This window comes from Nelumbo lutea, chromosome 3, assembly GCF_056320005.1.
Source record: "Nelumbo lutea isolate HS-2025 chromosome 3, American lotus-T2T, whole genome shotgun sequence".
Lineage (NCBI taxonomy): Eukaryota > Viridiplantae > Streptophyta > Magnoliopsida > Proteales > Nelumbonaceae > Nelumbo > Nelumbo lutea.
This window is the reverse complement of record NC_142686.1, coordinates 23,207,781-23,223,192: the sequence shown is the minus strand read 5'-3', so window position 1 is coordinate 23,223,192 and position 15,412 is coordinate 23,207,781. Positions and strand designations below refer to the sequence as shown.

Genomic DNA, 15,412 nt, shown 5'->3' with positions numbered 1-15,412 from the left:
AATTTTGAAAGAAACTTAGGTCATCGTAACAACATTGTTGATTACTTGATTTACCAATTCGAACTTTGCTTTATCACTGATTCAATTTTTTTCTTCTTCTGCTGCACCATAGATTACAGACTTTTACAAAAAGAAAATAAAAATTAACGAAGAGCTTGATGAATTGACAAAATGAGATACGTTTAGAAACAAATTGTAAAAACAGTGAGCGGGACAAAATGTTTTTTTTTTTTACCAAATTGCTCGCCCTTAAATTTCCTTACATTCCATCGAGGAAGCACTGAAAAGTTGCATCGTCCAACTTAAAGAGAAAGACGAAGACAACTATTGCTGAATGGTGATGTTGTTCAAGAACTTGAGTGAGATCTCTCTCAGTCCATAATACGGAGCTGCTTTCTCTTCTTCTTCATCCTCCCTTTCCTCTTCATTGGAAGAAGATGATGGTGACAACAAGGCAAACTCAGTTTTCACCAGTAGATGAATCTATTGGGTCTTGGGTTGAGGTGGGAAGCCGGCCATGTCTGACCATCCAAAACCCTCCCATTAGCAAACCGCCTAAAACAGAACTTACAATTGAACTCTGAAACAGAGCTTCTAAGTCTCAAAGAACCGTTCAACATTAAAGTTTAAGCTGTTGCCTGTTAAGTGAGGTCTTTGACTTGAATAGGTTTTAATCTCAAACATGCCCCCTCATAAAAGCCGATTGGGCTTGAAGTGTGAACAAGCACAGGTCCATTTATACCTTGTGCTGAAACTTAATTAATTGCTAGCGGGGACCCGTGCAATATACGGGATTTATTAAGCGAAAACTAAATAATAGAAATAATCATTTACTAAAATACCCCTTATAGTTTCATGGATTTACTAAAATCTATCCTATAGTTAGCATTTTACTAAAACATCACTCATAATTTACAATAGATTTACTAAAATGACAATGTTAATCCTAATGTTCATTTAAATAAATTTAATCAAAAGAAAATAAAAATAAAATACCATTTTTTCCCTTAATAAGACATGGACAACCACTCTATTAGCTATATTTGGTCACTGTACAAAAAAGTGTTAAGGGTATTTTTAAAGTAAAAAACCATGGGCCTAATGGCAAAACAAACACTCCTTAATGAAAGGATGATTGAGTAAATAAGTTGTAAAATATATTGATGTTTTAGTAAAATGAAAACTATAAGGTAAGTTTAAGTAAATATGTAAATTAAAATGTGTGTTCTAGTAAATGACCCTAATAGAAACACATAAGACTATACAATTGTTTTATATTTTCAACTTTTTAAATAATTAATAATTATTCATATTTTATATACTACTTTTAATAAATTTTTATAATAAAAAAATAACAATAATTAATTTTAGTTAGGTTTATTTAATCAAACTGATGAAACCGACCAACCCGATTAACTCGATCCCAATTGGTCAGTTTTCTAGTATTTTAAGTTGGTCTCAGTTCAAAAATTTCTCAATTCAACCAAGTTGGATTAGTTTCACCTTGGCCATTTGTAAATTGACCAAAATCGAACGACATAACCATGGATATATATTAATATTTTATATTCTAAATATAATTTTTAATATAGAAAAGTGAGAAATTTCTCATATTTCTTAGTCTAAAATGTTTTATATCATAAATCTAATTTTTAAATTTATTTTTTAATAATTGCACTGTAATTTTTAACTTTAAATCTTTTGAACTTACTGACCAAACAAAAAAATCGACCCAAATCGATACAACTTGAGTGGGTCGATTTTCACAAAAGGTAAGTTGGTTTCAGTTGACCAAAAACTTACTAACCAAACAAAAAAAATCGACCCAAACCGATACAACTTGAGTGGGTCGATTTTCACAAAAGGTCAGTTGGTTTCAATTGACCAACTTTCCAACCTGACCAGGTCAATTTTGTTGGCCAAATAGCCTACGACCGAACCGAATCAACTAATGAACACTCATAATTTCAGCTAAATAAATAGTCTCATCTCTCATAAACAACAATAGTTTAATCTCTAATAATTATAAAAAAATTATAGCAAAAATACATAATTATTGAAAATATAATGATAATGAAAAAATACAATAAGTACTAAAAATATATTAACTTAGTCAATAAATAGTATAATCTCAAATAATAGTTTAATTTCTAAAAAATATTAACCAATAAGTTATAACAAAAATACAATAAATACAATAAGTACAATATATTAAATTAAAAAATAGTAGTTTAATCTCCAATAATTATTGAAAGTTTTCTATTAAATAAAAAAAATAAATTTATACATAATCATTGAAAATACATTTATCACAAAAAAATAAATAATTACTGAAATACAATAAATATTCATTTTAGTATATATAATTATATAATAAATACAGATTAAGAGATTAAAATTATAATTAATAAATATTATTTTTTTGAAAGTTATTTTATCAAATTATTTGATTTAAGTGAAATTAGTTATTTACAATATTATGTAAAAAATATTAAATTATTATTAATTTCAATATTGTGTTAATTATTTTTCAACTTTTCAGAATTTTTTAAAATTTATTACATAATTTCTTTATTTTAACTATTTAAAATCTAGTTATGTTAAATATTTTTCTATTTAAAATATTTAGTTATTTAGATACTTAAATAATATATAAAATATTTAAATTTTAAAATACTAATTACTAATTGACTTTAATTATCCATAAAATCATAATTTATACTATTATTACTATTATTACATAATTTCGTTATTAACTTTGTAATATATTAAAATATTAATTTCAATATTATGTTATAGTTATTTTTTTTACTTTGAAGATTTTTTTAAAGTTTATTACATAAATTCATTATTTAAACTATTTAAAATCTAGTTATGATAAATATTATTAAACCTACTTAAATAATCTATAAAATATTTAATTTTTTTTGTTATTTGAATTTTATTTTATTAAGTGATTACATACTTTTAAAAATTTGAAAAATATTTAAATTGATTATCCAGAAAAACATAATTTAAATTGTTAGTACATGATTTTTTGATATATTTTGTAAAAACATAAAATTATTTTTTGTGTTTTTAATAAATATTTTAAAGTTATTATATAATTTTGTTAGAATATTTAAATAATTCTTAAATTTTTTATCCAAACTTTCTTTAGATAGATATAAATAAAAAGTAGGGGAGAGGATAAATAGGAATTAGAGATAATTTAGGAGAGAAACTCTATACTAAATTAGATATAATTTTTGAGATAAATAGGAATTAGAGATAATTTAGAAGATAAATAGGAATTATAAATAAATTTGGAGAAAGTGGAGGAGATAATTTAGGAGAAGAGATTATTTAGGTTATTGGGAGAGTGTATCTGGTTGTTTCAAAAATGACATGGAATAAAAAAAAAAAAAACAGAAAATTTCTTGACTGCTTTGTTTGTATATATATATATATAATGGGGACATGGGGTGACGAATAGTAGACCACTTGGTCAAAGTGGCTCTGATGTCCTTGAACCATTCAACCTAAAAGCTTAAATTTTAAGTGAGGTCCCTGAATAGGTTTTATTCTCTAACACTAAGCACATTTTAATCTTGCCTTGCACTTCCTCAGTTTCTCTATTCTCTGAAAGAGTTCTTCACCAAAAGTTAACTTGGTCATCTCCATTAAGCTCAAATATATCAGTCATCTCTGAAAGTGACGAGTAAGAAAAACAAGAAATAATAGAAGGTGGCTTCTAACCAGTCATCTCTTCATATCGCTATCTTTTCTTTCGTGTCCTAAGGCCACACCATCCTACTCCTCCACCTTGTTCACCACCTATTCCTCCATCGTATCTCTGTTACTATCTTCACCACCCCTGCAAATTCTCCCTTCATCCATTAATCCTTCGCCAGTCATCGGCACAAGCTCCACCTCCGCCCTTCATCCATTCATCCATTAATCCTTCTCCCCAACCATCTGCCATATCATGGTTCAGTATCGGCTTCTTTCCTATGTTGGATTCGATGACGAGTTCTTCAATATTCTGCCTTCCGGGGCTCATTCGGGCGTGATTTCACAAAGGGCAATTCGGTCAAAAGAAGTTATTTATCCCACTCACTCTTTTTGCAATTTGTTTTCAAATATATAGGATTTTGTCAATTCATAAAGCTTTTGTTAATTTTTTTCGTAAAAAGCCCTAGATTTCACTATAGAATTCCCATGGCATTGCCACTTATGCATAAGCTAAAATTTTGGCTGTATCTTTGCCAGCAATTTCACTCAACTAACATTATCATAGAGAGCAAGAGCAAAGCTTTGGTTGAAGTCTTAAATGGTAATTCCTCTTGTACCTTGGGCTGTTCATTACATTCTGCTGAAGATCATGAATGTTTCTTTGGTTCATGCTTTCAGGGAGGTAAATAAAACCAGCTACTCCTTGGCTAATATAGGTATTGAGGAGGGTACTCTCAATGTCATAAGCATCTTACTAATACTGAGCTACTCGCCAGCACTAGACATCGTCTTCCTTCCCCACAGCAAGAATAAAATGGTATTTCTTTTTTCTTCGTTTTTGCATGCTTGTAAGGGTAGGGTTTAACAAGGTTCAAAGTATTAACACGTATCAGCTGATACATATTGTTTCGGGACCCCTCCTATATGCCCCTATAGTGGGTGTATCAGGGGTCTGACTGGTTCAAGGGATGGAAGAGCCTTAAACCAGTCCCCCTGCACCGGTTTCAGAAAAAAAATACTAAAAATAATAGTAACGATTCGCCCGATATTTTAAACCTTGGGGTTGAGGTCGTGAAAAGAGTTTTGTTCTTCTGGGTTTAGGGGCAAGGTGGGCTACATCTTTCCTGTAACTTTATATTTTCCCTTTGATAATGGTTAATAAAATTTTAAAGTAGCTACCCCTCCACCTGGAGTAAAGCTTGGAGTAAAGCTTGGAGTAAAAAAAAAAAAGATTTTACTAAGAATTGAAGTTAGAATTGACAATTTCACTAATGTGCTTGGAGCTTCAAGACTTGGAGCCAAATATAGAAACCTTAATAGAAAGGAAGTACCAACTGAGATGCTTCAGTTGGTAGGATCTCTGACTCGTTGAAGCAGAGTCCGGGGATTAAATTCTGTTGCCACCAGGGTTATCCATAGGAATGAGTAGTTTTCTTGCTTATATCCTCTTTCTTTCAACCTATGGCAACAATTGAAACCATTACTACTATTCTAATACATCAACAGTTGTAGCAGATAAAAAAAAGTTGGAGGCTCCGCCTTATTTCAACCTTTGATTCCCATTTGCCATGACATGGCGAAGTTCTTTCCTAGAGGCAATTCCAAACCTTTAACCTCAACCATCACAGTCTTCTGTTTATCTCCTCCATCCTCTACCTCCTCTAAATACCTCAGGTCCGAAGCACTAATCTCCAAGTTTGAGATGCTGGAAATTGGCTGTCCATCAACCTCAACAGCCAGATCCTCTGCCATTCCTTTCAACCCCAACACAGTCACTTTCTCTATAATCCACCCATTCGCCAATGCGAACTTACCCTCTTGAACCTCGGACCACACCTTCACCTTTTGCTGGCTAACGCTAGCATACAAATCTATGTAACTGGAGTAACCATTTCCAAGCTTCATCTCTGGAAGCTCATCATCATCAAGGAAAAGCTTTCCTTTGGCCTCTGCATCATCAGCCCCTGCTGGGAGTGTCACCACAAGGCTAAATGGCGTCATTCTCGCTTCTTTGGATGTCATACCGCCCCGTTGCATTGGAATGATGGCGTTCTGATACACATGAACGTTGATGACATGCAATGGAGCATCGAGCGCGAAGTAGTGTCCATCTTCTGATACAACAGTCTCCGTCATATCAAATAAACTGTACCAAGTGCCCGGAGGAAACAGAGCTTTAACCTCTGATTTCCCCTGCTCGAGTACCGGTGAGACCATGATACTGCTGCCTAGCAAGAACTGTGTGCTCAACCCATAACATTTGCTGAAATTTGGGAATGAGAAGAATAGCGGCCTGGCCATTGGGGCGCCACTGGTGTGGGCTTCATAGTTCAAGGTATACAAGTAAGGGAGGAGCTTATAGCGCATGCCCAGTGCATTTCGGGCTGACTCTGCCACAGAGTCCCATACGTAGAGCTCCTGGCTTGGGGAATAGTAGTTGGCATGATCCCTGGAGAAGGGGTAGAATGCACCTAGCTCAATCCATCGGTTGCAGAGCTCTTCTGTGGGCTGTGGGTAGAAGCCACATATATCCGAACCAACCATGGGTATCCCAAATATACCAAAATTGAGAATGGTGGAAATGGAATACCTTAGGTCGTTCCATGTGCCCTGGTTATCACCAGTCCAGTGTGCAGCATACGATCCTGACCCAACAAAGGTAGAGCGCGATAGCACAAATGGACGCTTGCCCATGAGTCCTTGGAGCGCCTGATTAGTGGCAATGGCATGAGAGAAACCATAGATACTGTGGGCGTCGTACTCCAACACTCCATTGTAATGAAGAGCACTTGTAGCAATAGTTTTGTTGCCAATTGGCGCTAGCGCTCCCGATGCATTTATCTTGTAAGGTGGATCATCCCACCTGGTCTTGTTTATGATCTCACAATCCAAGCAACAGACCCAGCCAGGGTTGCCAGGACATGGCCTGTTCTTTGGAATCGTGCATTTACCGGTGCAGAAATTGGAAGCCTCGTTCATGTCAATCCATAAGCCATCGACAGGCACAAGTTCACGGAAACGTCGGATTTCGTCAGTCCACCAGGACACAGTTTTGGGGTTAAGGAAGTCTGGGAAATAGACTGGCCCTGGCCAGACTTGAGCTAGGTAAGGCTTTCCCTCATACTTGATGAACACGTCGTTCGCCATACCACGTTGGTATACGCCATAAGAGGAATTGACTGCGATGCCAGGGTCGATGAGCACAATGTATTTCATCCCTCTGGAATGTAGTTTCTCCACGAAAGCCGAAAGCTTTGGACGAGGGAAGTTAATGGGGTCGAGGGTGAAGTCCTTGGCCCCGTCCATGTGATCGTCATCCGTCCACATCACATCGAGTGGGATCTGGGCCTTCCTGTACTTCTCAACAACAGATTCTAGGACGGACACATTACGGTAACCCCACCTGCATTGGTGGAAACCTGTACAATAAATTCATGATGAGATCGAGAGTGTTCCAGCTTCTAACTTCCAATCACCAAAAAACAGCTAGTGCTTCCCTTCCTTTTTATTAATAAGAATAATAACAACACAGCTAAACAAGAAAAAAAATTTCATGGATGATGGATCTCCTTCACCCATCTCTAGATCACGATCATGGAAGGGAGGAGGACCATGGACATGGCTGAAGTGAACGTCTATATAACAATGGAGGTGTTTAGTAATAACTAATAAATTCAGTTTGAGTGGAACAGGAAAAATTTAAAAACTGTGGTAAGCAACTTATTGTTCCATTACTCACTGCCACCAATCTAGACTAATCAGCACTGTGTTTTATTAATTGCTGTATGAGACGAAACTAAAACCATATCAATTATCAATTGGAGCTGAAGCAAGGATGTTGACCATACTATGTGGAGCTGAAATTTGGTCCAAGAACAAGAAACATGTGGCCAGTCAATCTGATTTTCAGAGTATGGCCAGTCATGAGACGGACCATCAGAACAGTGGGTCACGGGTATGAAACGAACTTCAGTACAGAAACAAGTTTCAAGACAGTTGTGATTATCTTAGAAGAATCAAAGGTGAAATCCACTGACTTGTTTTGCAAAAGTCAAAGGTGAAATCCAAGGATGGTATGGGTTTTGAATAAAGATAATGTTAAATCCACTGTATCATGTGAGAATCCCATCTGATTAAGCATTAATTAGGCTATATTTGGTTTGACAGAAAATAAGAGAGAAACGGAAAGTTTGGACGGAAAATTTTCAAGGAATTTCACAAAATTTGTTAACAACTTTGCCTCTACTTTCTGATTCTATCTTATTTTCCATCGAACCAAACACAACCCAAGGGATCCCCCCACCCCGGTCCGGCGGTCCCCAATAAGAAAATATAACAGAAAAATATCTTTATTTCACACATAATAAGGGAAAAGAAGGATTGGCTCAATTTTGTTTGTGGGTCGTTTGGAAGGGGTGCGGATAAGTCCAGAACCGAGGGCCCCACCCAACAGCAAACTCATTTTGGGAGGAGGGATTAGGGCACATCCCACTTCTTTTTATGGATAAATTACACACAGTCACTCTATACTTACAGAGTAATGACACTTAACCACTGAACTTCTGGATTCCAGCGCTTTGCCCCTGCTATTAGCATTATATTGGTTAATTTAGTGGAATATTCTTTTAAATATTTCTAAAATCCCAAACTACCCTTATATTATTTCAAAGACCATTTTGTCCTTTTAACTTAGATTTTCTAAAATTCTAACTCACATGTTTTTTTTTTTTTTCAAGTTTCTTTCAACAAAGTTCATTTTGAGAATGCCTTAACAATAATTGATTCATCATGGTCTTGAGAACACGTTTTGTGCTTTGGGGTTTTCTTTTATTATTTTGACATTTATTGCTATTTTTTTATCATTATTATTTTGACATTTGCTGCTATTAACCTATAGAGTCTCCAATGGTCAATTTAGTGATTTTACTTTTTAACCACTCACATTGTTAATGGGCCAAGGGCAAAGTGCTGCAATTCATAGAGTGGTTATATGTAATTTACCCTTTTTATCCATAGAAAAGATTTGGGCACGTTCCACTATTCCAGTGTTGATAAATGGGGCATATCCCCAGTAAAAAGTCCAAAAAAAAAAGGCACCATAGAAGTCAAATTGTATCGGTATTCTTTCTTTCTAATGCATGCAATAAAAAATATCAAATTATTGCATGTAATAAAAAAGTCGGATATTCCCATATCACTTATCTTTTATTTTGTCAAAAGTAGTGGCTGCAGTCATTTTTCCCCTCCACCTTTAGGTCCTCGTGAATATTGGAAGTTTGCAACTGTGTTGGTTGAATCTCCACGTCATGCAGGGGAGGAGATAGCTCTAACAGGGCAAGAATGAGCTCAAAGAATTCTTTTTCCTTTTTTGGTGAAAGTAAATGAGCTCAAAGATAAGATATGCAGTGCAATTTTTTTTATATATATTTTTTTGTACCAGTACAAATGCATGGGAATACAAATGAAAAAAAATGTAAATTCCCGTTATTTTTACTTCATTTTTACTGCAATCAAATAAAAAAAGATAAAATTTGAAACAAAAATAGGTCAGAATTTACACTCAAATCATTTGCACAGCTATAGTTTTGCATCAATCCAAATTTATTTGCATTGCAAGTTGCGACCAAACACAGCCTTAGTTAAAAAGTTTCGAAGGGATGGCCTAAAGCCTAATATTTATTTACAGACAACACGGATTTAATAAGAAGTGCAGTGTTCATCCAGTATTTCTAAAGGAAAATTGAATGCTCAAGAAAAAGATACCAATTGAAACACCAGCTAAAATGGTGAAGGTGAAGAATAGAGCTGGGTTCAATGCAACAACTATGTCTGTATAAAAATAAGTATCATTTGCTATCAACCTTCATTTCATAATTCGTTACTCATCCCAATCGAGGACCACACCATTAATCATCAACTGCCCGGATGGTGGTCCAAGTCCAATCAAATGATCCTGATTTTAGGCTGTCTTTGAATTATAAGCCTGAAAGTATTCCTGAATTTTATGTTCCGTTTGGGTCAGGCGGAATAAGATAAGGTAGCCATTATTTTCATTTTCCACCAAAAAAAAAAAAAGAAAAAGAAAATCAAGAAAATCGGGGAATCCCAAAATCCAAACACAGCTTTGTGAAATGTACAAGCATAATTAGCCAACCATGTTTATTAGAGGGTTAATTAGGTCATTAGCTATGTTTATAGCCTTATAGGGAATAAATAACTGTATGATGTACGACACAGATACTAATGACTACTGGTAATTCAGTTTATCAAACTAGCAGAAAAAAAAAGGGAAAAAAAGCTTCCACTCAGCTAAAGTAATAATTAGAATAAGCAGGAGAATCATAATAAGTATCATAGCACCGAAGAAAAGCTGAAGCTGAACATACCTAGAGCCCAGTAAGGCATTGGAGCAGGACGACCCACCAAGGCTGTGTACTGATCAACAACAGACAGAGGGGTTGGACCTGAGAAAAAATAGAAATCCAACACACCCCCAATAATCTTGTAAGTCAAGGAGCTCTCTCTGTAAAACACATCCATCCCATTGCTGTTCAGCAACAGAACTGCATGTGCTGAAGCCTCCCCACCAACATTTCTAAGATCCATGTACACCGGATGAGACCCATATAGGTCCATGTTGAGATTGATTGCAGATATATCTGTGGTATACAGAGTGTAGGGATCGTTGGGCTGAATCTTAATCCCATTTGGTTGGGTGTTCTCTCCAAGCCCGTACAGTGAAGCATCTTTAGGCAATTTGGTTGAGATTTCAAGATACTGATCTTTGAACACCAAATTCCCATATGGGTCTGACTCATCGGTGGTTGAATTAAAAAGGACTTGCCCATTTGATTTCCTCCTCACTGCAAAGCCAAATGGGTCTGTCGTGTAGCTGAAGATAAGCTCCTCTCCGGAGTAGTCAGAAGCTGCAAAGGGAAGTTTTCTGGACTTGCCAACAGTTTTCTTCAATGGAGGAGGCTGTTCTCTTGGTAGCAAGTTGTACGGAACCTCCCATCTTTGCTTATCTGCATCAGTTATGTGAACCCTCAATCGATCTTGAGTTTCATGCCTAGAAAACCAAACAGCAAACGCATTCATTCTCAGCAATGTCTGTTAGAAAAGATGGCCATAAAAAGAACCAGAAGAAATCAGTGTAAAAAGAGGAAAATATACTTGACAAAGAGCTGCAAATAAGGAATATCAGGACCATATGTGGTAGTCTTTTGCTTGACTTGCAAATAACCCACAAGACCCCCATTTGGAGACTCTTCAATGGAGATGAGTCGGTACCCCTGCCCAATCTTAGTGGGCGATGCGAGAGCACTCACACATAGAAGAATAAGAGAGACAGCAAGAAGAGGTAGAAGACGAGGAGGTGATGGATAAGGAGAAGAAGAAAACATCTTTACTGTGAAGACTGAAGAGGCTTAGAGGACAGTTGCTTGGACTGGGGGGGGGGGGGGGTTAGAATAGGTGAGTATGGTAAAGGGCCATCCCATGCATTTGATGCTGTGGAGTAACCTGTAACCGAGTAAACAGTAATGGTTAGATGTGATGATAGTTCAGTCCGTAGGTCCTACCAGGTTATAAAGCCTTGAGACTTTAGGCTTCTCTTTTCTTCCTTAGACAGACTTTATTACTTTGAAGGATGTACAAGAAAATAATATCCAAGGCTTGAGACTTGAGAGAGAGAGAAAAATCTCTTTGATTACATTCTTTTTTTTTTTTTTATGAAAACATGGAATCATATTAACATCAAATGAAAGAAACGTCCATCATAAATGCCATCTCCTGACAAACTCCCAACCGTGATTCTCGCGGCTTCAATCCCCAACCCCTCTCACAGAGTTGGACTAATGGACTGGGAGAGTGGGTTCTGATTCAGTGGACAACCTCTCATATTACAGGGAGGCCGAGTTCCCCCATCTCTACCCCTCCCTCGTCAGTCGTCACCTCATCTAGGGGATATATCTTTTCTGGGCCATGAACAATTAATCCATTTTCTCTCATTTTTCTTTTAATTTTGATATTATATACAGAGGTGTACTAGATCATAATACCATAGACAATATGAATGAAAACCCATTTCCCAAGATGAAGATAAAGATAAAGAGAGGATGTTTGGGACATGATTGTGTTGAGGAAAGGTAGTATTTAATCCTTGTGACCATTGAAGATTGTCTTTATTTTACTAATTCAATAATATTTATTAATATTTAAACCAAGGGTTGCTTACTTGCTTTCCAATCAATGTCCCCGAATCTTGGACATGCGTTAAACCAGCCTTAAAATATTGAATGGATAAATAAAAAAAAAAAAAAAGAGACCCATATGACATCAGAAAGAATCAAAGAAATACGTGCTTAATTCTTGTGGTTGTGGGAAAGCATTCATATTCATGTGACGTGAGAGACCAATTTGTTGACAAACATGTTCAATGAGAAATGGGTATTCAGGCCATGTGAAGACACATGTTTTGGATCATTCACTTGAACTATGCAACATAATCAGGAATTTGTCGTTTCTCTTGGAGATTGTCATTGTGAGTTTGTCAATTGAAATTAAAGATTTCCGATATTTGACTGATTAATGTTTTTAAGGAATGAGGAGGGCCCAATCTCAATCTCACCTCCAAATAGCCCTAAGTATACAACGCCTAAAAAAAATCGCCCTTAATACAACAAATATCAATTTGCCTATTTGATCTTTAAGTTAAATGGGTTTTGGGTTTGTCTATATGAACATCATTTCCTTTCTCTTTCGTTTCTTTAATCTTCTTTGTTGTATTTGTCTTTTATCACTTTGCATGTGGCGAAAGGATCACATCGATGATTCCGGATTTCCTGCCCACAAAAATTCTACCTACAACATATTATTCCCGTGATTTAAAAATATCTCATCGTATATAATACTTTGTGAGAGGATGAGATATGTGAAGAAACATGGACAGAAAATCCTGACCCCACATCAATAGGGATAATGTATTAATGACGTTTTGGCATTCAAAAGTTGCTATATACAAAGAAGAATCAATTGACACCGGAAACCTGAGGAAATTAAATCTGCTATAACCTTGTTTTAGTTGTGACTTAGCAAAAAATATGCCTTTTTATTATTTTTTCAGACAAGGAAATCTTCATTTTCTTCTCTTTATCAATTTTCGTTCTCTCTTTTATCATTTTCATCATGATCATCATCATTTTTTCTTCTTCTTATCTTTCTTTTCCTTTAATTTCATTTATTTCTTTATTTTCATGGGTCCCAAATAAGTCAATTTTTCTGTCTTATAATGCCTATTCCTAACGTGCTGAAGTTGGGTAACTTATGATGTATCCGAAAGAAACATTACATCATAGAACTATCTTTTTCTTTCTTTCTGTCCTTCTTATGCATTTGTTCTTAATAATTATCAATTTGCATGTGATGAGGGGATCAACTCAGGGGGAACGTTCACATTTGATTACTTCTCTACAATTAAATGTTATTATAAATAAGGAATCAAATAATTTTAGAAGCTTAATCCCTTACCATGTTTTGGTTGTGATATTATATACTTATTAATATAAGCAAAATTTTGCTTAAGATTTTATTTATTCATATGTGGCACAACCTCGCTTGAATACGCCTTGGTTGATCGGCTCATGCAGCATGAACGAGTCTTGACCTAGCCACGTATGTCCATTGACTGCCATGAGCACCAACCTACCCCTCCGACCTAGGCAACCCACGTGTGACCTAAAGCCATGTTTGGTTAGAAGGAAAATGCAGGGAAAGGTAGGAAAATCTTTACAAACCTTGTATAGGTTTCCCTGTCTTTCCCTTCCTTTCCCTATCTTTTCCTTCAAACCAAATATAGCCTAAAGGATCACTTCGACCTATGAGGCATGTTCTCCCTTGTCTATTCCCACCACTTAACGACTCTGAAATGCACGTAGATACGATGCTCATCTAGCAGCGACAAGCCTAGTTTCCTCTGCTTCATGGGGAATTGGATTAGGGCAACCACAATGCCGTGTGGGCATTCACCGTAAAGAATGGGTGGATAAGAGTGATCCTTCACTCTCGAGGTCTATAAGGGTGACCCTTCACCCTCATAAGGTATGTTCGCTTCTTCGTGCACTTACTCTGCTTTGATTTCCTACCCATTAACTCTCTTTCTACCTTGTCAGGTCGATACTAACTTGACTATCGGAATCCCCTCACTGAATCGTCACCCTTGCTGACATGTTTTTTCTTGTAGATCCGACTTGTCAATCTCATCTAGTGCTATTCGAGTTGTCACTGCCAGTGGGGAACCAGCGCTCACTCTCTTCACCTTCCTTCTAAGGAATTTAAAATTCATAGTTTTGGATTTCTACTATTATAATTCAAAGTGTGCTTTTGCATATTTGAACAGATCGGTATGACAGTATTCTGCTATTCTATTTCATCTTTTTCCTGAACTTATTTACCTTATATTTTATTTAATTTAGAAAGTTTAAGTTCAGAAGTAGAACAAAGCAGTGTTATGATGAACACAATAACCATGTATTGAGAATTTGTGTGATTTAAGAAAACTTTTGTCCACTGTCAAAATAAATACAATAACCATGTGTTGAGAATTTATTTGACTTAAGAAAATTTGTCTACTGTCAAAATAAATACAATATTTAAGATGGCTAGTTTTTAAGAAGATTTTTACTCCTGATGATCTTTTAAAATAGGACTCATGATTTTTTTTTTTTCTTTTTTTTAGTAAAGGCTGTGTTTGGTAAGAATTAATGCAAATGCAAAACCAAAGTGAGTTTGTGCTCCTACTGTTGGATTTTGCAGTTGTTTGATAAGAATACATCTTTATACTACAAACAAAAGCAAACATTTTTTTTTCCTAACATATTTGCATTCAAAATTTATCAAAGCAAAATAGGTAGATCCTAGTCTTGAAATTCATGCTTTGTACCCATCACAATAAAAAACAGTACAAAATTTTTATTAATGCAAAACTGAACCAAGCTTGATATATATATATATATATATGCTTATTTCTCTCTTACCAAATTTAGCCTGAGGAAAAACTACTGATAAAGACACTTTTTAAGTATGACTTACAATTAAAGAATGTTAAATAAAACCTTTGCAAAAAAATCTCCTCTGATGGGAACTTCTGCCCACTAGATCATCTTTATATTTAACCTCTACCCAACTACTTCTAAGACAGGTATTTTAAACATCGAATAATCTTTGCTATTGATTGTTATTATTGTTTACAAGAACTTCACCAAAATTCGATTGTTTTTTATTTGTTATTTGAGAAAAACTATGTTGCGGAAAGACATGATACTAGAAGGAAACCCCCATGGATTTGGTAAATAAAATTGGCTACCAATTTTATGATATTGGTTGGTTTGTTATAAGTTTTTTCTAATATCATGTCTTTCCGATATCAAAGGTAAACCCTTTTTATTTTTATAACTTTTACAATGTTTAAATATATTTCCTTTTATTTTTCTTATCATTTTCATAATTATTTGATTTAGTTAACCATTGTCCTTTTGGGGTTTGTTGTACAAGATGATTCTAAGGTTAAGTTTTATTGATAATAAAAGAAATAGATAATATAAAGCAATTTATTTTACTTTTATGCTTTAACTGATAAAATATTGAAATAACACATGGGATTTGTGCTAGATTGAGGACTAGTAGTAGTAGGCATAACTTT

General features: G+C 35.2%; 1 protein-coding gene across 1 annotated transcript; it reads right to left on the bottom strand.

The window, feature by feature from the left end:
- Positions 1-4,937: 4,937 nt before the first annotated feature.
- Positions 4,938-11,571, bottom strand: XYL1 (alpha-xylosidase 1). The gene is made up of 3 exons (XM_088974553.1): positions 10,888-11,571; positions 10,101-10,783; positions 4,938-7,133 (listed from the first exon to the last, which is right to left on the bottom strand). Exons 1-3 carry the CDS (start codon positions 11,115-11,117, stop codon positions 5,260-5,262), a joined length of 2,787 nt encoding a protein of 928 aa, XP_088830679.1. The 5' UTR covers positions 11,118-11,571; the 3' UTR covers positions 4,938-5,259.
- Positions 11,572-15,412: the final 3,841 nt, after the last annotated feature.